General features: G+C 40.8%; 1 protein-coding gene across 1 annotated transcript in view; it reads left to right on the top strand.

Annotated features, from left to right (window-relative positions):
* SYCP1 (synaptonemal complex protein 1) overlaps nucleotides 1-24,612 on the top strand; it is a 65,716-nt gene that overhangs the window by 27,359 nt on the left and 13,745 nt on the right. Inside the window, exons 17-26 of the mRNA XM_050954274.1 lie at nucleotides 8,376-8,479; nucleotides 11,203-11,320; nucleotides 11,587-11,657; nucleotides 13,577-13,658; nucleotides 15,707-15,769; nucleotides 16,347-16,409; nucleotides 17,864-17,926; nucleotides 21,013-21,129; nucleotides 23,139-23,249; nucleotides 24,159-24,251. Coding sequence (XP_050810231.1) covers nucleotides 8,376-8,479; nucleotides 11,203-11,320; nucleotides 11,587-11,657; nucleotides 13,577-13,658; nucleotides 15,707-15,769; nucleotides 16,347-16,409; nucleotides 17,864-17,926; nucleotides 21,013-21,129; nucleotides 23,139-23,249; nucleotides 24,159-24,251 — 885 coding nt within the window. The remainder of the gene's footprint in view (nucleotides 1-8,375; nucleotides 8,480-11,202; nucleotides 11,321-11,586; nucleotides 11,658-13,576; nucleotides 13,659-15,706; nucleotides 15,770-16,346; nucleotides 16,410-17,863; nucleotides 17,927-21,012; nucleotides 21,130-23,138; nucleotides 23,250-24,158; nucleotides 24,252-24,612) is intronic.

The raw sequence follows: 24,612 nt of genomic DNA, 5'->3' as shown, positions 1-24,612 counted from the left end.
AACGGTTACTCACGTTCTCGTAACTGTTCTTCAAGATGTGTTGTTCATGTCCAGGGTCTTAATTAGCGGTAAGACAATATGGGAATGGCCCAAAGGGGGCAGGATGTCTACCACAGAGTCTGCATCATCTGTAATTTCTTCTGCCTTAATGCTCAGACCCCGTGCGACCCGGCAGAGCAACTGCTGCAACATCCTGGAGTCTTCCAGGGCTAAGGCAATGGTAGAGCCTGCAAGTGCCTCATCTGGGTAAGATGAGGAGGCCACTAAGGGAGGTGGTTGTTCCATTCCATCCCCGCCGGAGGAATCACGTGAGCCAGTGGGGACAGTGATGGGCTGGTCCGGTCTTGGTGTCGAGAAGCACACCATCGTCGACACCACCCCCCAGGTCGGTGCCAGAGGCACAGTTAGGTAGTGTGTCTGCGCCATGATGGTCATCTACATTGGTTAAGGCAGTGTTGATGGCAGTGTTGGTGCCTTCAGGGACCAGTGCCACAGTCAGTGCTGAAGGTGCTGTTGACGTTGTGACCTGAGCCCCTGGAGCCGAGCGCACTGCCGAAGTGCTGCTGCTGTTGGTGCCAGTGTTGGCAATGTTGACTCAGATGCCAGCATTGACACCGGAAGTAGCTGCTCAGCCGTGGTGAGACAAACGTAGCAGACACAACTGAAGTGGCACTCAAGCGAGAGCCTTGACTCCAACCTGGGCTTGGTGGAAAGCCCATGTAGTCCAGAAGGGCAACTGAGCTGAGTTCTGCCATTGAGGGGCCCAGTGCCTCGGTCGGGACCTTCTGTGGTGGTGCCTGGAGGAATGACCTTCTGCTCCCGCTATAGTTGAAGCGGTACAAGTCTGACTTGGAAGCCTCGGAAAATGAGGACCAAGGTGGTGCTGCACCTCTTGATGTGGAGCGTCAGGAGTCCAGGGACTTTGCTCCCTGGATGGAGGCTCTGGCATCTGTGGTTGGCAACGGGGAACAGCATGTTGTTATAGCTGGATTTTCCTTAGACTGCACAGGATGAGATGGAGCCTGCAATGCCAACGTCTTCTGCGTGGGCGGCAAGAACAGTGCAGTGAGGCTGAGGAGGTCCTGCACTGCCCCAAACGCTTCAGGACTGGACAGAAACAGCAGGCTCTCAGAGGGGTTCGGTGAACATGATTGGCCCGGACTTGACTGCCTCACCTCGGCAGGAGTCAACATGGCCACCCCTTGCGTCTCAAAGTTGGGGCCCGATTATGGTGCCACTGATGGCTGGTCTCTGGGCCTAGGTATTGGGGATCGACCCCTTTCAACCCTCTCCTTTTTCTACACTGGTGACTGGGACCCATACTGAAGGCTGGAGTGTCCTCAAGACACTCCATGACAGTGCCGAGGCTCCTTGGGCACATCTTTCTTTGGTGCCTGGTCCCCTGAAGAGGGCGCTGGTGTGCTCCACACCGAAGACAATGTGCTGGTGCTAGGATCCCTGGGAGTGGGATCCGACTGTGGTTGAAGAGCTGCCCCCATGAGGAGGATTTTAAGCTGCTGCTTGCTCTCAGGGTTCTTGGTTGGAATTCCTGACAGATTTTACAGCTGTCTTTTTGGTGACCTTTGTCCAGACATCATAGACAAGATGTGCGGGGGTCACTCTTTGGCATGCATTTCACTCAGTCCTTGCAGGTCTTGAAACCCAGGGATCACGGCATGCCCCAGGTGGCAAGGAAAGTGGGAAGCAGGCGGGAAAACCCTTGTAACGGAACTTAGGACTAATTAACTAGGTAACAAACTAAACTAACTGACTAAACAAGAATAATACAATGAGAGTGGAGCTGCTAAGCCACTCGCTGGAGCAAGAGCCAGGGAAGTTCCAGCAACTGTCACTGGCGGTGAGAAGGAACTAAGGGAGTGGCGGGTTGGCAGAGCTCTACATTGGGTGCCATGAAGGTGCAACTCCAGGGGTGCCCAAGCCGACCCTACGGCGGCTGCTAAGGGAAAAATCTTCCAGCTACTGTGCACGTGCGCGCGCACACCTGATTGGAATCGACATAAAAAAGCTATCGAATAGGAAAACATCAGTACTGACCTCTGCACTGACACTGGAAGAGAGAAGCCCAGGACACTTTGAATCCAATACAGAGTGCTTGAAGCTCATTTACAGCAGTGAAAATCATGGGTTCCCTGGAAGGAGGACTCCAAGTCCAAAGACATATTACTGAGGCGTTCCAGAGACAGTGGTAGGGCACCAATATCAAAGAAAGCCAGAGAGACTTTGGCCCCTATATCAGCTTTGGCACTGAGATACCTTCAAGCCCCGACCGTGACACTGACTAAGAAATCACTTCAGGCACCAAGGTTAGATGGTTTCACTTTCACTTTGTCTCCCACATCAGCCCAAGCACCAATATTGGTACTAGTACTGACCCTGGTACTTGTACCAGCACCATCCTTGCTGGACCCGCACCTAATGGCACCACCATTCCTGAAGAAGATTATCTCCTTTTTCTCTCCTGGCTGCAACAGCAAGTCCTCCTCAGAGAAACTGGAATGATACCCCAGGAGATACCCAAAGGACAATCAGTACCTGGCCCTCTGCAAGGCGGTAGTGAATGGACCACCCACAACCTAGACAGTATCAATACGAGAGGCCTGCATGGCTGTATTGCCCATGGGGCCTGCTGTTGCATCAGCCCTGGAGTCTCTCTCTGTGGTAAAAGCCTCCACGAGGGGGAGAAGGAGATCTTGCTATCTGTTGTCACTTCCTCACTGGAATTGGAAGAGCAGGAGGGAGAGCCAACAGGGCAGGCTAGGAAGACGCTCTAATTTCCCTCAGTGCCCAGGGAATTCTCTTCCTCACCTGTTGAGGCTATCGATCTGGCCCTGGTGCCAACAGTGGATGACTTTTGGGTATTCCAGGAACTCTTGTCTGAAGTTGCAGATACCTGGGCTGTCAAAACAAACATAATCCAAAAGAATATCCATAAACTATTTGAAATTTGAGTTACATACTGTCCACAATAATTGCCTTACCTATTAATGACAGTTTGTACTCTGCAAGTGCTTTGGAATACCTGAGCCTCACTCCCTCTGACTTCATAGTAGGTTGAAAAGTGGTATTAAGTACCACTGAAGGGGCTCAATCAGTTCTGTGCACACACTATCCCAAGGTCACTCTTATTGGTGTTTACAAGAGAAAATAAGGCCTGCCAAAGGACAAGAATCCAAAGAAACTTTTCAGTTGAAAGGCATATTCTTTGGCCTTCTTGCAGTTCCCCATGGCAAATTAAAAGGTGTTATTAATGAAATACAGCTTCTTGGTGTGGGAAAGTGTGACTCCCATTCCTTTCCAAGTTACTGCAGGACTACAGTGTTGAACTGAAGGATGAAGTGAGAGAAGGGCAGATGATAGGCAAAGTGGCATTACAGGCAACCATGGATGAGTTGAACATGGCCACCCAGTCCACAGCCATGGCTATCACAATGCTGAGAGTACTGGGTGCAGGCATTGGGCATCCCCAAAGAGGTCCAAGCAACCACTGAAGATCTGCAATTTGAGGGGATGGTCCTTTTCAGTTCCAGGACAGATTACATACTATGGTTGCTAGACATCAGGCCCCTGCACTGGAACCTGGAGTAGTGGGCTGACCCATGTTCCCCTGCCAGCTACTGGGGAGGTAGCTCCACTGCCCAGAATGTGCTAAAGACTGATTCAGACAGTTAGTCCAGAGGGACTTTGATACCCTAAAAGAGGAAAACTATAACTAGAGGGCCAAGTCATGAAGAAGGAGCAATTGAGTCCACACAGAGAGCGAGCGAGAGAGAGATCATGGGGCAAGCAACTGAAGCAGGTGGTGTCAGACTGGTTGAGAACTAATCCCCAGATAAGCCACAAGGCCTAGTAGTGAGTAGCAGACTCCATGACAGGACTTCAGTATATTATTAACAAGGTTGATGGGGGGGCCTCCCCTTCTTCCCTTTGCAACCTGTTCCCTATACCACCTATCAGTGAATATTGCCTTTTTAGTAGCCATTACATCACATCACAAGGTAGAGGAGTTTCAGGATCTCAGGGCACGTCCCCTTCTACAGTATTTCATAAAGCCGTAGGTACTCTCAGGTCTTGTCCCAAGTTCCTGCCTAGAGTTGATTCAGAATTCCAGAGGAACCAATTTATCTGACTTCCATTTTTCTTCCACAAGTCTCAGTCAACACAGATGAAGTTAAACTCTGCACACTTGATGCAGTAATGGCACTGTCTTTTTACATAGACATAATCGTTCAGAGAAACATAGATTATTTGTGGCCTTTGCTAATAGGGTAAAGGCGCAACTTCTATTATCTCAGATTGTCTGAAGTGGGTCTCTAACTGTGTAGGGACATGTTATGATTCAACCAGGCTAAATGCATCTACCGTCATTAGAACTCACTCCACTACAGCTCAGACAGCCTCTGTTGTCCCCGTCAGGCAGCCTAGTACAGGTCAGCTGTGCTTGTTAGGTTGACCAAAGACTGGCTCTGCTGCAGATCCTGATTCCTGACAGTGACCCTGCCTCAAGGGCACCTATGTGGGGCCTGTTTTTTTTTCTGGGTACTTTCAGTGAAACTCTCACAATAAGTCGGGGGTTTGGATGTTCTCTGCCAGTTACCAAGACTGCTTGTCCAGCCAGTAGCCTCTCCAGTCCACCAGGTACTGGAGCCTTTCCCTAACTTGCTGAGAGTTGAGGATTCGACGGACAAAATACTCCTCTTGTCTGCAGACTTTATGGATGGCAGATTAGAGCAGTTTGGGTATGGGCTCCTGGTGTAAGGCTCTAAAAGTGAGATGTCAAGGATGAGTGGATCTTCAAGGACTTGGGCAGCTGTAACCTGAAGGTCACTGGGTTCATCTTTTCTATAATCTTGAAAGACTCAGATATTGGTAGTCTAGTTTGGTAGATCAGCTCAATTTAAGGTTCTGGGCAGAGAACCCAATCTTCTCCTCCTACATCCAAATTAGCAGCAGCTTGACCATCTTGGTCTGGGTTTTTTTTAGGGGACTGCAGGTGTTCTTTGAGCTGAAAGTTAGGTGGGAGGCCGAATCTGCAGCAGCTGCCGTACTGGGAAACTCACAAGTAAGTGTGGATGGAAGCAGGGGTGAAAGCCCTAATTTGCAAAGTATGTACTATTTTGCGTAGCACAGCAGGGGAAGCCAGTAGCATTGGTGGTAACTCAGGAAGCAGTGAAGATGCTGCTTCAAGATTTGATTGACCCTTTCCATTTGCCCATTACTCTGGGTGATAGGTAGACAAGGTGAGAGACTTGATGCCAAGGAGTCTGAGAAATTCCTGACAAAATCAGGAGCTGAACTGGGGACTCTGGTCTGATATAATACCCATTGGTAACCTGTGGTAGCAGAAGATGTTTTCAAATGAAGAGCCAAGACATCTCCCATGCAGTAGGAACAGTATAGAATGGATTGAGGAGCTCTCTTCTTGTTAGGAGGTCAGTGACAACTGGGATTATTGGGTGTCCCTTGGGAGTGTGGCAGTTTACAGTGAAGTCCACTGATATAGTAGACCAAGCCTGCAGAGGTGTGGGCAAAGACGGGAGGAGACCTAAGGGTCTTGATCATGGGTTTTTGGTATGGGTACAGAGGTCTCAGGACCTTATATAATTCTTGATGAAAGCTTGTTGTCTTGGCTAGCAGAAGCTCCTTGAAACTGGATCTCAGGTCTTGAATTGGCTAAAATGCCCTGCAGGCAGCAAATTGTGGCATAGTTTCAATACCTGAACTAACTTATCCCTCCAGAATAGAAATACAACTCTTGTGGTAGAGGAGGCAATTTTGTAGTCAGAACTCTGACTCAGGTTGGGTACCCACATTGTTCAGGGTATTGGAGAAAAACAGAGTTCTCACTCCTTTGGTTGGGTGCAGCAAGTCAGATACTTTATTATCTCTAGCAATTGTGTGGAGAAAGAGAGAGAAACAGGAAGCATTTATACCCTTTGTTACAAACAATAATGTGCAACAGCTGCATTTTGTTTATACATAGGTCATCCTGATATCTTATTTTTCTCACCAATTTAAACTATAGTCTACATTCCATACTTATCTAACTCAAGACTGCAGCAACTTCTCACACAGTTCTTTCCCACTCGCCTCACACAATCCTTGCTTCTACAAATCTCGCGTTATTAGGGTTACAGTTTAGCGTGACAATTGCTCACAGAGGGGACTGTTTGCATTGAAATACCCTTCAAATCCCTGTCAGTTCTTTCTCTACTTCCACAAGAGCCTGTCGGATCTGGGTTGTGAATGTGTCGCTGGAGGGCAGGGAGTAGATGGAGAAAGTCAGACTGCTGTCAGTCATCTTGTTGACAAAGCTGGACACCTTGAACATGGTGGTAGAGAACTCATTGCCTGCTTTGAGATATTGTCTTTGTGGGAGATGGCATCTATCTTCCCGTTTTTTGTCACCAGGTGATAACTTACAACAGAGACAAAGTGAGAAAAGAAGAGAGACCGGTGGATCTGGCAATGGTTAAAATGTCTAGCAATCCATAGGTATTCCAAGTTCTGGTGGTCTGGCAGAACTTTGAGCAGGAACGAGGGGCAGCTTCAAGCACCAGCACACCAAGCGCGTGCCTGGGGCGGCAAGCCACAGGGAGCACTCTGCTGGTCGCCGTGAGGGCGGCAGGCAGGTTGCCTTCGGCGGCATGCCTGTGGAGGGTCTGCTGGTCCCGCGGCTTTGGCGGACCTCCCGCAGGCGTGCTGCCGAATCCGCGGGACTGGGGACCTCCCGCAGGCAAGCCACTGAAGGCAACCTGCCTGCCGTGCTTAGGGCGGCAAAATACCTAGAGCCGCCCCTGGCAGGAACTGGACTGCTTCTAGAGGTATCATCATTCCTTGAAAGTTGCCTTAATAACCAATAGTCCCTTATCCCAAATATCATAATTTTTTTCCCACCAGGGTTAGCTTCTGAGAATAAAAGGTACGGGGTGGAGTTGGTTGCGGGTGCCCATGTATTGAGATAGTATTGCACCTGTGGCAAAATTTGAGGCATCTGCCTCAATCGTAAATGGTTTAGTAGGATCTGCATAAATTGATGCTGAGATGAATGCCAATTTTAGTTGATCAAAAGCTAACTGAGCTTCTGTGGATGAGGTAAACCAGGCCACTGTTCGTAGGATCACCATTATGGGTGCAACCACTGTTAGAGAGTCCTTTAATAAATTGCCTGAAGAGATTGGCGAACCCCAGGAATCATTGCGTACATCCTTGGATATGGCCCAGTTGGATGTTGCTGCCACCATACGGGGGTCCAGGGAGAGTCCCTCGGGTGAGACAATCCCAGGAATTCCATTATATTTTTATCAAATTCACATTGCTCTTGATTTGCGTAGAGGCGTGGCAGAGTCTCTCCAAGACAATGCCTATGTGATGATCCTGACTTTTGGAGAAAATGAGGATGTCATCCAGAGAAATGACAACAAATTGGTCCAGCATGTCACTGAAGATGTCATTAAAGAAATGCTGGAAGGTTGCTGGGAATTTTGCACAATGCAAAACAGCATGATCAGATGCTTGAAATGGCCAGCCCTGGTATGGAATGTAGTCTCCTGCCCAGATCCTTACCAGGTTCTAAGCTCTGCAGAGGTCCAACTTTGCAAAAACCTTGGAAGAGCAGTCTTTCAAACAGGTCATTTATGAAAGGGGTACTAGTTTTCAGAGTATGATCTTGTTCAGAGCATGTTAGTCCACACAGTTGGAAGATTCCTGACATTATCTAAGTAGGACTCCCAGTAGCCTCAACCAAGCAAATGTTTCAGAGTCACCAAGAGTAGAATCCATGTGGCCAATCTCTTAGAGAAGAAAGAATGGTAACTTACCCTACAGTAACTGCATTTCTTTGACATGTGTTGTCCACATGGATTCTATGACCTGTCCTCCTTTCCCACTATTATGGAGTTCTGTTTCTCTGGGATTCTGTATTGGTGATGGAATGGAGGGATGGGTGGGCGTGCTCTGCCCTCCTTTTAGTAGCACATCCCTTGCACATACCTCTTAATAACATATTATGTATTCCTCACTGAAGGCGCTATCCTGAATTCCTTGTACTCCCAAACTTCCATTGGATTTGTGAGGAGTGCATGTGCCCACCCATGCACCCAAACAAAACACTTACAGCATGGTTACTCAGGCTGTGTGCTAGGGAAAGGATTGACCTAGTGTGTATCTATGAAATGTTTTAATACAAACATTTAATATCTCATAGTAGTCCATATAATGCTATATAACTATAATCTGGCTAACAGATACCATAGGTTGGTTTATTGTGAACTTTTGGGTTGTCTGTTTCTTTGCAGCAGTATTCAGAAACTATATATTATAAATTCATAAGCACTTGTGACATTTTTTTTCTGCAGAAAGAAGTACATGATTTGGAAGTACAGTTAACTGGTGCAGTTGAAAATGAGCAAAATTGTTTAAAACAGATTGCAGCACTGAATGCAGAGCTTGAAAAAGAGATGTATGACTTTATTTTTAATTACATTACCTTTAAAGTTGTTGCTTCTTTTAATGTATATTTAAAATTTGTGATTTGTTTTCTAATGAAAAATTTAACATTTTGTTACACAGTAATTGCAAAAGGGTACAATGTATCTCTCACTTCACACTTGTCTCTGCTGTCTCTCCCTCCTATTGATACCAGAGCACAAAGGGGAGGAAGCGTTAATGTGTGGAAAGGGGTTGTCTTCAGGAAGAACCATAGAAAACGGCTTAAACTGTAACAAATGTCAATTCTGAAGTTTGTAAAAGAGAAATCAAGGTGCAACTGTTGCTGATACTGCAATCCCCCTCCCCCTTTCTGCTTCTCAAGAGTATTTTTCAGTAATGTAAAAGCTGAATGGACTGCCACCGTACTCTTCCCCCCTCCAACAGTGTTACTATATTTATCTGTGCATTTTAAAATTAGATTAATACTAGTATTAGTATTTACAGCTGGAGAATCACTTCAGACAATCTGAGAGATTATTAGTATTTATATTATGGCTGAGGCTCCAATCAGGATCAGGGCTCCACAAGCTGTACACTGTAGAAACATCTAGAAGAATCTGTTGCCTGTCACTATGATTTTATAGTCTTATTTCGAATCATAGAAATGGAGGACAGGAAGGGACCTGGATAGATCATCTCGTCCAGTCCACTGCACTGAGGCAGGACTAAGTATTTTCTAGACCATCCGTGACAGGTGTTCGTCTAACCTGTTCTTAAAAAAACACCAGTGACTGAGATTCCAGAACATCCCTACATAATTTGTTCCAATGCTTAACTACCCTTACAATTAGGAAATTTTTCCTAATGTCTAGCCTATCAAGCAACCATTTATTTAAATATTTTTTGATGTTTTCTACATTTTCAAATATATTGATTTCCCTTACGACACAGAATGCAAAGTGTACAGTGCTCACTTAATATTTTTTATTACAAATATTTTTCAATTCACTTCATACAAGCACTGTACTCTTTATTATGAAAGTGCAACTTACAGATGTAATTTTTTTGTTACATAACTGCACTCAAAAACAACAATGTTAAAACTTTAGAGCCTACAAGTCCACTCAGTCCTACTTCTTGTTCAGCCAATTGCTAAGACAAACAAGTTTGTTTACATTTACAGGAGATAATGCTGCCCACTTCTTATTTACAGTGTCACTAGAAAGTGAGAATGGGCTTTTACATGGCACTTTTGTAGCTGGCATTACAAGGTATTTACACCCCCAATATGCTAAGCATTTGTGTACCCCTTCATGCTTTGGCCACCATTCCAGAGGACATGCTTCCATGCTGATGATGCTTGTTAAAAAGTAATGCATTAATTAAATATGTGACAACTCCTTGAGGGAATATTGTATGTCTCCTGCTCTGTTTAACCTGCATTCTGCCATATATTTCATGTTATAACATGACTCAGCACATGTTCGTTTTAAGAAAACTTTCACAGCAGATTTGACAAAATGCAAAGGACGTACCAATGTAAAATTTCTAAAGATAGCTACAGCACTTGACCCAAGGTTTATGAATCTGAAGTACCTCCCAAAATGAGAGGGATGAGGTGTGGAGCATGCTTTCAGAAGTCTTAGAAAAGCAAAGTTCCGATGCGGAAACTACAGAACCTGAACCACCAAAAAGGAAAATCAAGCTTCTGCTGATGGCATCTGACTCAGATTATGAAAATGAACATGCCTCATTCTACACTGGCTTTGGATCATTATCGAGCAGAACCTATTATCAGCATGGATGCATGTTCTGTGGAATGGTGGTTGAAGTGTGATGGGACATATGAATCTTTAGCATCTCTGGCACATAAATATCTTGCAGTGCTAGCTACAACAGTGCCATGCAAACATCTGTTCTCACTTTCAGGTGATATTTTAAACAAGAAGCGGGCAGCAGCATCTCCTGCAAATATAAACGAACATGTTTGTCTGAGCAATTAGCTCAACAAGAAGTTGGGCTGAGTGAATGTGTGGGCTCTAAAGTTTTACATTGTTTTATTTTTTAATGCAGTTTTTTTGTACATAATTCTGCATTTGTAAGTTCAACTTTCATGATAAAAAGATTGCACTTGTATTAAGTGAATTGAAAAATATTTTTTTACAATGCAAATACTTGTAATCAAAAATAAATGTAAAATGAGTAATGTACACTCTGTATTCTGTTGTAATTGAAATCAGCATATTTGAAAATGTAGAAAACATCCAAAAATATTTAAATAAATCATTGCTTGATAGCCCTATTGCAAATACACCTCAGAATGATGTTTGCTTTTTGAGACAAGATGTATTAAGTGTATGTAACAAATGATGGGAGGAGGACGAAGATAACAGCAATAAAAACATATGGTTACATAGTCTAGCTGTGTACATACTTTGGTAGTTCAAAATCATTTTAAATGTACAGATTAGGTAGATATATCAGCATGCTAAGCAGTTAGTAGAATCAGGCCCGAGTGCATAGAGATTTGCATTTCTGTACAGTCACTGAAAAATAATTGTACTCTAAGGAAAATCTGCCACCTGTTAATTCAGTCAGCATGCAGGGATTTACATAACCAAAAACAACTCTACAGTGGTAAGTCAACAATTTTTCAGTTAGCCTGTGTTCCAGGAGCTTTGTCATGGTCTAATTTGAAAGGGAATTTGAGAATACAAATAAACTATTCCTCTTGTCTCCCAATTATTTTAATAGGCTGCAGAATAAGGAACTAAACATGAATTGCAATAAGCTTTTATTAGAAAAAGAACAAATAGCACAAGAGAAAAGTGATACCGTCACAGAGCTCAAGAAACTACAAGAAATTCATAAGGCAAGTTGAGAAATAAACTTACCTTCTTTTGGAAGACACTTCTTACTTAAAATATGATAAAGCATATCGAAATACGACACATGATCATTTTCATGATGTTAATTAATTTTGAAACAACACATTTTTTGCATTTTAAAATACAAATGGTAAAATTCACCCTATGCAGAGGACTAGATGAAAGCATATGCACTTCTTTGTGCTGTCTGTCACTGCATGAATTGAATTTCACTCAAAATAAATAATTGATTGCATGCATCTTTGTTTAGGATAACAGAAAGAAAGAAGAAAAGACTAAGAAGCTAATAGAAAACCTTGAAGAAACAAACGGCCAGCTAAGGGAAGAAAAAACAAATATATAAGTAGCATATTCTCAGAAAAAGTCTTGATTCCTTTACTATTAGATTTTGGTGTTATCCTTTTTTATGTATAAATGTGTTTAGGCATTGGCTTCTATGACTGCAGATTTAAAATATTTGTTTTTGAGCTGTATGTTAATGAAATAGGTCTTACTCTCTGTGATGATTTTTAGGGCACCCGGGACTGAGAGTCACCTTGTTACTCTCCTTCCTGAAGAGGAGGAGGTAACAAAGGAGACTCTTGCCTGTGATGGTTGGGTGGCCTGTCAGCCATGCAAGCACCCTCCTGCAGGCTCTGCCAGGCCCTTTCAGGTGTTCATGAATTCCCCTCGAGCATTTCCCTGTGATATCCAGTACCTGACGCTGGTTACTCACAGAAATTCCAGATCCTCTGCCCCCAAAGGAGCAGCATACCCCAGTTTACCAGTTTTACCTTAAACCCTCCTCCTGTATAAGATACAGAATTGTAATAAAACTAAATAAGGTCTAGTTAAGAAAGGATAGCGATTCTACTAGAAATAAGAGTATTGGAAACAGATGGTTACAACTAAATCATAAACACTAACGTAGGTCTACACTTGTTAATATTTACTTTTCCTATCTAATAAAGTAGGTCTTTGCCTCCCCCTGTCCCCTTAAAGTTCAGTGTGTTGCAGAGCTGGCTGGCTTCAAAGGAACATAGCTCCAATTTTTCGTGAGATCAAGCACCATCCTCAAGATGTCTCCTCAGTGAAAGAATACCAAGTGCCTTTCCCCTTCTGTGTTATACTGAAACAGTCTTTTGTCTTCATTCATAGACAGGGTGATTCTCTGTCTGTTGTGACGTTCCTTTTTTTACCTCCAAGTGGTTTTGATTGTTTGTGATTGTGTCTGATGGTTTTCCATTGAAAGTCTTGGGAGGAAGCAAGGCTAGATTATTGAGCCCTGCATTACATCACTGGCTAACCAGGACAGAATGACAACTCCAGTCTCCTCAAATGAGCCATTGTGGAGACACATTATCCTCTTATGATGAAATTCTGCTTCAAGTCCATAAAGCATACTTTCCATATAATTCCTTAAATATTACCCACACATTCATCTTGTAATGCTCATGAGTGTTGATAAGTCATGAGCTTTCTATAGGTACCTTATGTGTTACTTTTGGGTAAATATCTTGCAAGATGTGTGGTGTAGTGAGCTTGTCAGGTTTGAGGTGAGACTTGTTTGCAAAGAACAGGGGACCCTTTGTGTCACATTCTCATTTACATTAAGACTACTCTGGCAGTGTACAGTGCCATGAAACTGCTATGACAATAATTTACACCCACTTTGTATTTGTTAGTTATGTTCTTTTTGTAATTGCTGCACAGTTTATACCAAGAACAATACTGCATCATTCATTTTCATCTAAGACAGAAGTTTGGGTTTTCAGTTTTCTGAGAAAAAACCTTTAATTGTAAAGGAAATTTAAATAAAATAGCATATACAAAGTTATTAGTTAAATGTGGAAAAAATGAGACATAACTATTATGGGGACAAGGATTCCTATTAAATTTTACCATCTGAATTGTTGTATGTTTTGACAAGTCTCATTGTTAATCTGCCTTCCATAATATGGATTTAGATATTATGGAGATAGATGCATTAAAATAATGTAGATAGAAAGATAAACTTATTGGATGCACAGGACTTTTTAGGTCTGTGAAAAATAAGTACAACTCAGAAGTGAAAGTCTGGGCCACTGCCCTGTACCTTTCAGGGACATCTTCAAAGACTGGCATAAAGCACCCTTAATATCAGCCATAAAGGAAGCTGCCTTTCTCGCCTTGAGCTAAGCTGTGATTTTTTTTTTTAGCAGCTGTGAAAGAAATCAGTTTTAAATTAATTATTTACTAATACTTATAAATTTGACATTTAGAAATGACTTGGAGTCTCTGAAGGAGAAGATGAAAAAGAAAGATGAAGAGGCTAAAACTAAACTGGATGAAAGTGAAGAAAATGTATGGGATATATACAGTGCTACATCTTATTATGAAAAGCTATAGCAGTAAATGTCTGAGCCAAAAAAAGTATCCTTAGGAAACCGATGTAGGAGAGTAGGAAATAATTGCTGTGTAGGAAGGGGCTGGCCGTGATGCTTTCCACAAGTATCCAGGGTTGTGAGGCTTCTATCTACCCCTTAGAATGAGGAAATCTTGTCTATGCCTGCTGGGGATCAGCTCCCTGACTGCACTGGCCTCTGACAATGCAAACACTACCTTCCAGGCCTCCTCAGGCCTTGCACTCCCTGTGCAGGTTAGTGATAGGAACACACCAAACCCTAAGTCCTCCAGCTGTCCCTCTGGACTGCCCAGCTCCTGTTCCACGTTCACAGAACTCAGCTGTGCTACTCAAAAAGGAATATAGTTTTAATTCAGGAACACCAGTCCACTTAATATACAGCGCTTAGATATATTTATGGTGAAAACAAGAATACGTTTATTATCAAACAACAGAGATTTAAATTATACAAAATCAGAATATTGGAAACTAATGGTTGCAGAGAAAACCAAATCATAACATGCATTCTGGAGCTTACACTTTGTTGTCAGATCTTCGGCTGTGTGCATGTGTTCTTTCTGCATGCTGCACTGGCTTTGGCCAGATAGCCAGTACAGCAGGCTTTGATCGAACTGACCAATAAATACAAGACTTTGTTTGTAGCGAAGGCACATGGCCAGGTTTATTGCCTACAAAGCACGGTGCTAATGCCCTGGCTCAGTGGTTACAGGTACATTAACACATGTATGCCTGTGACAATGGACCAGCTCAGTCAATGGCGGGACTTTCCACAGCCCCCTGGGCCAGACAAAGAGTTAAAGTGAGGTCTCCCAACATTTATAGACTGAGACAAACAACCTAGGGTAAACAACTTATCCATCACCTTACACGTTTCATGACATGTTTATTATCTCCCCATGTACTTTTTCCTGATGTTTCAGACAAAATATCACTATTCATTACTTTTGTCAAACCATTTTATCATGTTCTGGGTTGGGGTGTTCTTGTACTGGCCTGCTGGAATGTATTTACATATTCAGTGTGTTTTAGCATTGGTAGCAATACTGGTGCAGAGTTCATGTACCGGACGCTGACTTGCAGGCAAGCATCTGCTTTTGACAGGGCTTAACTGTTGCTCATAGCATAACTTTTTCTGACTTTGGTTGAGACCTCAGGCCTTGCACTAGGTCCATGCTTCAGGCTCTCTCTTACTAATACACACTTAACTCACAGGACATTCCTCTGTCTCCTATAGGATAACTTACCCAAAGTCCTTTCCCTAGCATTTTCAACCAAGACCTTTCATACGATCAAGCCCGCTGGCACCTTGTCTTCACAGATTGAAGGATGCTAGAATGTCTCTGCATCACCAGCTGTACCAGACTATGCCTTTTACCTTCACCTCAAAACAGGGGTGTTCCCTAGCTGTTTACGTCTTACTGTTCATTTCATTCTGAAGTCTCCACAAGCTCTTTGTTAGCATTTGACTCAGTATATTAATAGACTTATATTGTAAGACCTGCAATACACAGTGATCCATCAGGGAGAAATGTCTCCCACTTCCTGTCTGTAAACGTTTGTCTCAAGGCACTCTACCTTTGAATGACCTGCCTTTAACTACAAGGCCTAGAGAATGTAATTTTTATCATGCATAACGCCTCCCATGTTTTCCGTATGTATGTCTCTGAATGATTATAATGACCAGTGTGACCCATGGTTGTCAGGGGATTAGATGAGATTTTAATACTGGTATGTCTGGTGTGGAGGATTTTTATTTTCTTATTATATTTTCTGGTGTATAGAGAAATCTTGGAGCATGCCAAACAGTCTCTTATGAAGTTTTATTGTGAAATTATATTAGATAAAGACACCCAGAATAAGGGATGGTTGCTTGTTTGTTCTGTAAATTTAAGTAAGTAGCAGAAGAAAACTAGCTGCATATTTTGGGGCAATTTGTGGTAAAATTTCTAATAATAATTTAGCCAGATTTAAAAATAATGTATTTCAGACTAGAAACATTGGAAGTGAAATTTCAAGAAAGGAAAAGCAACTGAAGATGCTAGAAAATAAGGTATAAGAGTGTTATATTATACTATGAACTAGAGAGAACTTCAAAAATTCTTTTAAGTTTTAAAGCATTAGCTGCAGTATGTCATACACAATTTGTGAACAGAAAAGAGGTGATTATGATTCCCTACTACAAATTTGTGCTCTGCTTTACTTGCAGCTTTTGATGGGCTGTCCTACTACAGTTTTACTTAGCTAGCAGTAGACTATCAAAATCATTAAATATTTAGTACTTTAAATCCTGATTCAGCAAAACACTTAAGCTTGTGTTTATGCCCCACTGAAATCAGTGGGATTTATGTATGTGATTATAGTTAAACACATGCTTAAATGTTGTACTAAATAGAGAGTTGAGCATGTGCTTAAGTGTTTTTACTGAGTTGGGGCCAAGAATAGTTCCAATGAACATCAGTGAGGTTGATCACATTATTGATGTTGAGTATGCTTAAATGCCTTACTGAATTGAGACCTATGCAAAGACAAATGCAATTGTTCTTAAAATAGCAATCAAATAAATTAACAAATTCTAAAAAATAAATTATTTTGCAGTGATTCATTTTTTGAAATCTCTCTGTTTTTAGTTTAACAATTTAAAGAAACAAGTTGAAAATAAAACCAAATACAACGAAGAACTGCAGCAAGAGGTATGGAGACTTTTTAAAAGTTACAGGAACATGGAATACATAGAAATCTAACTGCATATGTTTAGAACAGTACTGTTGTTCAGTTTCTGGTAGGGTTTACAAATGTCTATGAGATTACATAACTGGTTCTCTTTTCTATAAATAATAAATAATGGAGATATACCCATCTCCTAGAACTGGAAGGGACCCCAAAAGGTCATCAAGTCCAGCCCCTTGCCTTCACTAGCAGGACCAAGTACTGATTTTGCCCCAGATCCCTAAGTAGTGGCCCCCTCAAGGATTGAACTCACAACCCTGGGTTTAGCAGGCCAATGCTCTTAATTCAAGTCAAATCTAAAGAAAGTTTTGTCTTTACAATGGTTCTTTTTAATTGTAAAACTTGGCCTACTTTAGTGAAAAGTAATCGTAGAAAGAGTATATTTATAATGAATTCTGATTATTTTGTGTTTGTTATAGTGTCATCATACTTTAAATAAACACTTGAGTTATGTATCAGAGGGGTAGCCGTGTTAGTCTGGATCTGTAAAAGCAGCAAAGAATCCTGTGGCACCTTATAGACTAACAGACGTTTTGGAGCATGAGCTTTCGTGGGTGAATACCCACTTCTTCTGATGCATCTGAAGAAGTGGGTATTCACCCACGAAAGCTCATGCTCCAAAATGTCTGTTAGTCTATAAGGTGCCACAGGATTCTTTGCTGCTTTGAGTTATGTTAGTTATCCATCAGTAAGAGAAGAAAAATCTGAGCTTAGATTGTCCTCTCTTGTTAAAAGCCATGAGAGTGGACTTTTTGTGAGGAAATCACACTGAAGATTTTTTCACAGAGTTTCTCCCATCTCACCCTACAAGGGGGCAGAGTTGTCTCCTTGTAGAAAAGCCATCTAGAAACTTGGGCCATCTGCTTGGAGGCTCTGTATCACTGCATCAGATTTGGCCCTCTGGAGATTCCTTTGTAGTGCAGCGTGGGGCTGTATTAATTTTTTCATGCAAGTTCCACAAGCAGGAGGCAGAGGTGTTCTGCCTCCTGCTTTTTCCTCCTTTCTTCCACCCATGTCACTCACGTGAACCGTGAACCATGTGGAGAGTTTTCCACAGTGTCCACAAAGGATAAAAAAGTGTTACTGAGGTATTTGAGCGCTCCTTCCACAGGGAGGACTTTTCCATGCACAAATCTTAGGGGGCCTGATATGGGACATGGATTGTAAAATTTTAAAAAAAAAGGAGAGAGTACTGGGATCAATCTTTAGCCCCAGTTCTGACTTGTGTGCTGGTGAGGCAGTTCACAGTATGCAGAAAACAGTTGTAAATGGGCAGCTGAAGTTTACCCTGCCTCAATTTGCCCTGTGTGTTTTACTAATTTTAGCTACTGAAACAGCAAAGCAATACTCCAGTATGCTAATAAAATCATGTAAATGTTTAAATGCATACCTTTAGTCTTTATTTTGGTTTTAACAGAATAAAGTGTTGAAAAAGAAAATTGCAGCAGAAAGCAAGCAATCCAGTATTTATGAAGGGAAGGTAGGTGTATACTAAATATTTCTTGTAAAAGTGAAAGGCAATTAGTTGAAGAGCATGAGTCTGTCCTTCAGTCCCACTGAAGTCAATGAGATTACTTATATGTTTCAAAATTAAGCAAGTTTTATTGTTTTGCTGGATTGGGGCCAAAATATTCAACATCTTGTTGTATCAAGCTATGATATATTGGAGACTGTCGGCTCCCCATTGAAATTATTAGGAATTGAAGTTTCTCAGAATCTTACAGGAGATGCTCTGCACCTCACTGAATCAAACCTTTAATAATAAATTTATGAAATTGTATCCACTGTTTCTAGGACAAGATTTCAAGGGTAGTCAGACTTCTAGTGGTGCAAGCACCCATGCACGTATTATCTTTTTGGATCAGTTAATACTTTGAATTAGAAGTTAGCGCGGCTTGCAATATTCAGATGTAGCATTCCAGTACTACAATATCTGTGACCATATAAGAATCTTTATGGATAAATAAGCACATTTTTATTTAGATTTTCTCTGGTTCATTGCAGAGATACAGGTCAGCAACAAAATTCAAATCCAAGTAGAAGTTTGGGAGTTCAGAATCTCTCTTTATTTTTAATTTTCTCAGTTTCAGTTTTCCTGAAAAATAAAGTTATCCAGGTCTTGCTTCTGTATCATTCAGATCAAGGAAGTTGTCCCATTGACTTGACTAGGAGCAGGATTAAACCACAAATTATTTGTTCATAAATGAGCATTTTCTGTGTGCATTGTAGTTGGTCAGGTCAGCCAGATCTGAAGAGGATCTCTATGTAGCTCAAAAGCTTGTCTCTTTCACCAGCAGAAGTTGGTCTAATAAAAGACGTTACTTCACCCACCTTCTCTCTCTAATATCTGGGACCAACATGGTACAACAACAATTTTAAAAATATATTTACATACTTTGACAGCCATATAACATTATTTAAGTTACTAATATCCTTGTGCTTTACTAAAACGAACAAAATAATATAAATGGTTTGTTTCTCCTTCTGAACTTCTTTTCTTTAGCATCTACTGAAAGTAGCACAAGACATTTCTTTCTAGCCTAATTATTCATATGCATATTAACTAGTTATATGTAATTTGTGTGATAATTTATTTCTGCCATAATATATGAGCTTTTGTTTAAATATTCTGAGTTTTTAATTTTGAATAAACTAATTTTACTAGAGTGCACCCTTTTAATTCATGTCATGGTTTCATTGAAGTCAGTTCCCAGTCAAACATGCAAATTGTTGGCCTCTTCCAGGCATTTTGCCAGCAAAATCAGCAGTTCAAAAGAATGTTTTAACGAGTACTGTTCATTTCATAGAAGTTTTTATTAATAATAATAAAAACTTACTAAGACTAGTGGGCCAGGAAAATTCCCTGTTCTTCAATCAATTCTATTATAAATGGAAATTATAAATGTCATAAACGGATAGTTAAGAGTTAATGGAACAGAAGTACTTCATATCTCTTTTGCCTGTAAAGGGTTAACAAGATCAGTGAGCCAGGCTGTCACCTGACCAGAGGACCAATCAGGGGACAGGATACTTTCAAATCTTGAGGGAGGGAAGTTTTTGTGTGTGCTGTTAGATTTTGGCTGTTGTTCACTCTGGGGGCTCAGAGGGACCAGACGTGCAACCAGGTTTCTCTCCAATCTCTCCGATACAGGCTCTTATAAGTTCAGAATAGTGAGTACCAGGTAGATAAAGCGAGTTAGGCTTATGTTTGTTTTCTTTATTTGCAAATGTGTATTTGGCTGGAAGGAGTTCAAATTTGTATTTTGCTAAAAGGATTTTAATTTGTACTAGTATACTTAGGCTGGGAGGGTATTCCCAGTGTCTATAGCTGAAAGACTCTGTAACATATTCCATCTTAAATTTACAAAGATAATTTTTACTGTTTTTTTCTTTCTTTAATTAAAAGCTTTTCTTGTTTAAGAACCTGATTGTTTTTTTATTCTGATGAGACCCCAGGGGACTGGGTCTGGATCCACCAGGGAATTGGTAGGGAGAAAGGAGGGAAGGGGGAGAGAAAAGTTAATTTTCTCTCTGTGTTAGGATTAATTTTTCTCTCTCAGGGAGAGTCTGGGAGAGGGAGAGAGAAGGAAGGGGAAAGGTGCATTTTCCTCTCTGTTTTAAGATTCAAGGAGTTTGAATCACAGTAATCTTCCAGGTAACCCAGGGAGGGGAAGCCTGGGAGAGGCAACCGTGAGGGAAAGGATTTACTTTCCTTGTGTTAAGATCCATTGGGACTGGGTCTTGGGGGTCCCCGGGCAAGGTTTTGGGGCGGGGGGACCGGAGTGTACCAGGCACTAGAATTCCTGGTTGGTGGCAGCGCTACAAGTACTAAGCTGGTAATTGAGCTTAGAGGAATTCATGCTGGTACCCCATCTTTTGGACGCTAAGGTTCAGAGTGGGGAATTATACCATGACAATAAAAAACCCACAGGACTAGTTCACTGACTGTGGCCAAAAACTACGCAGTACTGCTTAGGATGGGGATTGCAAAGGTGGCATGGGAGTCTAACTGTTGCAGAGCCCTGCTTTGCATAGCTAATCCCCTCCCCTCCAGGAACAGGAAGAGTACAAGAATGGACGCTCTGGGAGCAAGTCATACTGCCATGGATGAGTGTCCAGGGAATAGCAAGCATGGTCTTATTTCCTTGTGAATTTTAGGACATCATGTACACTTTAGGGGGCCCAGTCTTCTCAAGTAATCAGAAACCTCGCCCTCTGTAGGGGATGATGTCTTGGAGACAGTATTAGTTGAAACTCACTAAGTTCCATTTTTCCTTTTTCATATGTTTTTCAATTGGAGGGGGTGATTTAATGGAAATTGTTGTTGCTATTTTCCCAGTAATTAGGAAAAAATGTGAAAGGCCGTAGCTCAGATCCTTGTTTAAAAAAATTTGAATCTTGGATAGAAGGTAAACTGTCCCAGTAACATAAGTTGATCCAATAAAAGATATTACCTTACTCATTGTGTATCTCCAGTACAGGATAGATAATAACCACTTAAATGAATCAACATATATTAAAATTTACTCCTGAATGTTAATTAAATGATTTTTGTCTTGTTAAAAGGTGAATACATTACAACTAGAGCTTGAAAATGTAAATGGGCAACATAAGGAAACAGTTGACAGCTACCAAAAAGAAATTGAAGCAAAAAACATAACAGAAGAAAAACTTCTTGAAAAGGTAAGAATTACTAAAATTTACTGTTTCTTTGGATTCAGTTGAGTAATTTGATAATTTATCCAATGTTTAATGTGTTTTGTAAAGTTTTTAGGGCTGATCCTGAACTCCCTTCACATGTTATTGTCCTGTGGACACCTGTGACCATATGGGAAAACTGTCTATATACAATTTATGACTTCTGGGTGAGATCATGAATTGTATGTGTAACTCCAGCCCTCAATTTGTAGTAAGTCAGTCAAGGACTGGGAGAAGTTATAGATCAAACAAATTAAGTCATTAATGTGAATGAATCCCATTCAAATGGGACCATTTTTTGGACAGTATGATGGCTGAAGCCTTGGAGAAACAGTTTTCTCTAACTTCTCTGCAAGGGGGTTTGAAAAGTGGAAAATCCCCAAAGAGCAAAACCAAGTACCAAGATGTTAGTGCTAGTTTTTAAAAAAACAGAATCTGTAACGGTAGGGTCAGACAGATGAAGAAAGCCTGGTGCAGGAGAGAGGAACAAAGACACAGTATTTTGGAAGGAGAGAGAACTTTTTTGACTTTGGAGGTCCAGCCAAGGTCAAAGGAAACTGGCATGAGGAAAGAGAGATTCCATGATTTGGAGGAGAAATCTATAGGCAGCAGGAGGGGGCTCCTGGACACCCTAGAGGACTCTAACTAAATCCCAGAAAACACTGAGGAGGAAATTGAAACAGATGAAGAAATTGAGACAGAGAATAGGATATAGATGTGTTTTATTTTGCATGATCTGAATTTCTTTTGCGCTAATATAAAAAGTAATTACTTTAGCAATCCCTTTTGCAAAGCCTATGTGTGTTTGCTTCAACTATCATGAGTCCCTGAAGAGAACCTAAACTAGAGTGCCCACAAGGCTGGAGCTCCGAGAAGGTGTGTGAGTAAGCTACTGGGGAGCCTAGGGGTGCCGGTGCTAATTTTAAGGGCCTAGGAAGTTGGACTTTGGAGTCTCAGCGTGCCAGATGGTTGTTAGCAGAATATTTGTAGCCTGAAAGTGTGCCTAGAGACCCAGAGTAAGAGACAGGGAATGCATGGACTTCGTTCAGATTCAGGAAGCATAAGAGCACATGGATCCAGCGTGGTGAGACCCAAAAACAGCACCTAGTGAATGTCTAGCAGGGGGAGTTTGACCAGGGCCATGATAAAGTCAGTGGAACTGCTTGTGTGTGAACTACAAATACTGGTGATTATAGGCTTTCAGCTTTGAGTCCTTCAGTGAAAATGTTCATATTTGGGTCTCTAAAGTTAGGCACTTAAATAAAAATTAGGATTTAGCACGTCAGTTTAGGTATCTAAATTTAAAAATGTAGGCCTTAGTTTGTTAAATTGCCTTTCAACTAATGTGCATTCTAGTACAGGAATTTTTAAAATAAAAATGTTATTTTTAAAACTAATTGCACAGTAATTTTCTGCTAGAAAGTACCAGACTGAAATAAAATGAAAGTGGAAAAAAACTATGATTTTAAAGTATCTGTTTTACAAATTTTTCAGGGCAGCCAGGCATTTTTTAATCTTCAGTACTGTAGATTACAATATCACAAAGAAGGAAATACTCCAAATCAATTGGTTCATTCCATCCATATTAGTGTAATTGTTAGAATAACTTCAAAATGTATCTTGTGTGTTTCATTAAATGAATAACTGTGGTTTCAATATTTGATAAAAAACAAAAATGGTCAGACAAGTCCATTGTGGAAAAAGCATTTCTTTTAATGTATATATAGTATTTTAACTTTCTATATATTTTTAGCTTTTTTTTTTTACTTGATGCCACAAAATTTTGCCTGTGTTACAGTTAAAGATAAACTGTGCAACAGTGCAAGCACTACAAGTGAGCCATATAAAGAAGAAAGTGGCTTTTGAGCTAATGGACACCCAACTAAGTGTTGGACTGTCATAAAAACTAAACTATCTGTAGCGTTGGGGGTTTCATTAAAATATTGCATTCAATACTGCTCACAAATTAGAAGAAAATACTGTGTTATTAACAGGTGGAAAAGATGAGGTTAATAGCTGATGAAGCAGTAATACTGCAGAAAGAAATTGATATTCGATGTCAGCACAAGATCGCTGAAATGGTAGCACTTATGGAAAAACACAAGGTAAAATGATTTTGCTAGTTGTATATGTACAATACATGACATTATGTCTGGAATCAGTAAAATTGCACAAACCACAAGTATTAGAAACTAGGAAATGGAGCTTTATTATAGGGACATTGATCTAGGAAAATTAAGCTGGAGTTATGCTCAGTTTCTTAACATCTAACAAGAAATACATCAATGACACGAGGCATTTCTTCACTATCTTAACTCCTAAATATGTAGATAAGCAGAAATTATACTACTACTTGTAACAAAAGCATTTGGCAATATCCCTAATACTGTAATACTAGTTGTGGCAGAGATGCAGCTCTCCTAGAGCTGCTCTGGGGGGTTGCAAATATTGAGTTATTATATTTGCATACTTTTTTATGGAAGAAGAGAAATATGGACCTTAATGATCATTTAGAATTATGAATATTCCCATTTCTGTTCTGTGGGAAGGATACTGAAAGGATTTTCTGGCATTTCAGATTCCTTTTGGGCCCATTCTCCCACCCCAGGTTTTCTTTCGGTGTTAATTCAGACCATTCTTGTAAGGCCTCTAACTTTTCAGTGGCCCTGGGTAGTTCAGTTTAACATATTTTAGTGAAGCACTCTTTTTAAATGGATATGTTCATAAATGTTACTTGCTGTAGTATAACCAGCCTTTACACACAGCTACATTTGATTCCCCACTGAGGACATAAAATGCTTTTAAATGGCCTCACAGAATATTATTGCATAGAGAAAAAGTGTGAGTATCATCTGTGGAAAGAGTTAAGATATGTATCATTGAAGCTTTAAACTAGTTTTGTTTCTAAAAAAGTTAGTAATCTTTTGTAACTTCTGAATAAACAATGAATCCTAGCTGTCTTTAAGTGATAATTTTTATTTATCACACTTATGCACATGACTCTTTGTATGCAGCATCAATATGATAAAATGGTTGAAGAAAAAGATACAGAATTAGAACTCTGTAAGATGAAAGAACAAGAACAAATGTCAGTAAAGAGATCCTTGGTAAGAGCTGAACCTTAACAGTGAATAACTACGAGAAAATTAAAAGAAACAGCTGCAGATGAGTGACATAACTAGATAATATTTCCTTTTTTACTGTTTATTTTTTCTCTGTTTTAGATGTGTAGTTTATATTCTGGAACTGGACAATGAAGGCTAGCCCCCCGATGTCTGTGTGCCATACTTGCTTATTATTGTTTTTATATGTGTTACAGTATAAAGTGTTTTAAATGAAATGTAAGCAAGTGTACTTTCCTGTCTACTTTTCTCCTGATGGCCTCTGAATGTTTTCACCACTCTATCTGATTAAGGAACTTTTGTATCAAACAGTATGCCATTTTTTTCCTGGTAATAATATGCCAGA

Source organism: Gopherus flavomarginatus, chromosome 5 (assembly GCF_025201925.1).
Source record: "Gopherus flavomarginatus isolate rGopFla2 chromosome 5, rGopFla2.mat.asm, whole genome shotgun sequence".
Classification (NCBI taxonomy): domain Eukaryota; kingdom Metazoa; phylum Chordata; order Testudines; family Testudinidae; genus Gopherus; species Gopherus flavomarginatus.
The sequence above is the reverse complement of the archived record's forward strand: the minus strand, read 5'-3'. Positions and strand labels throughout refer to the sequence as shown.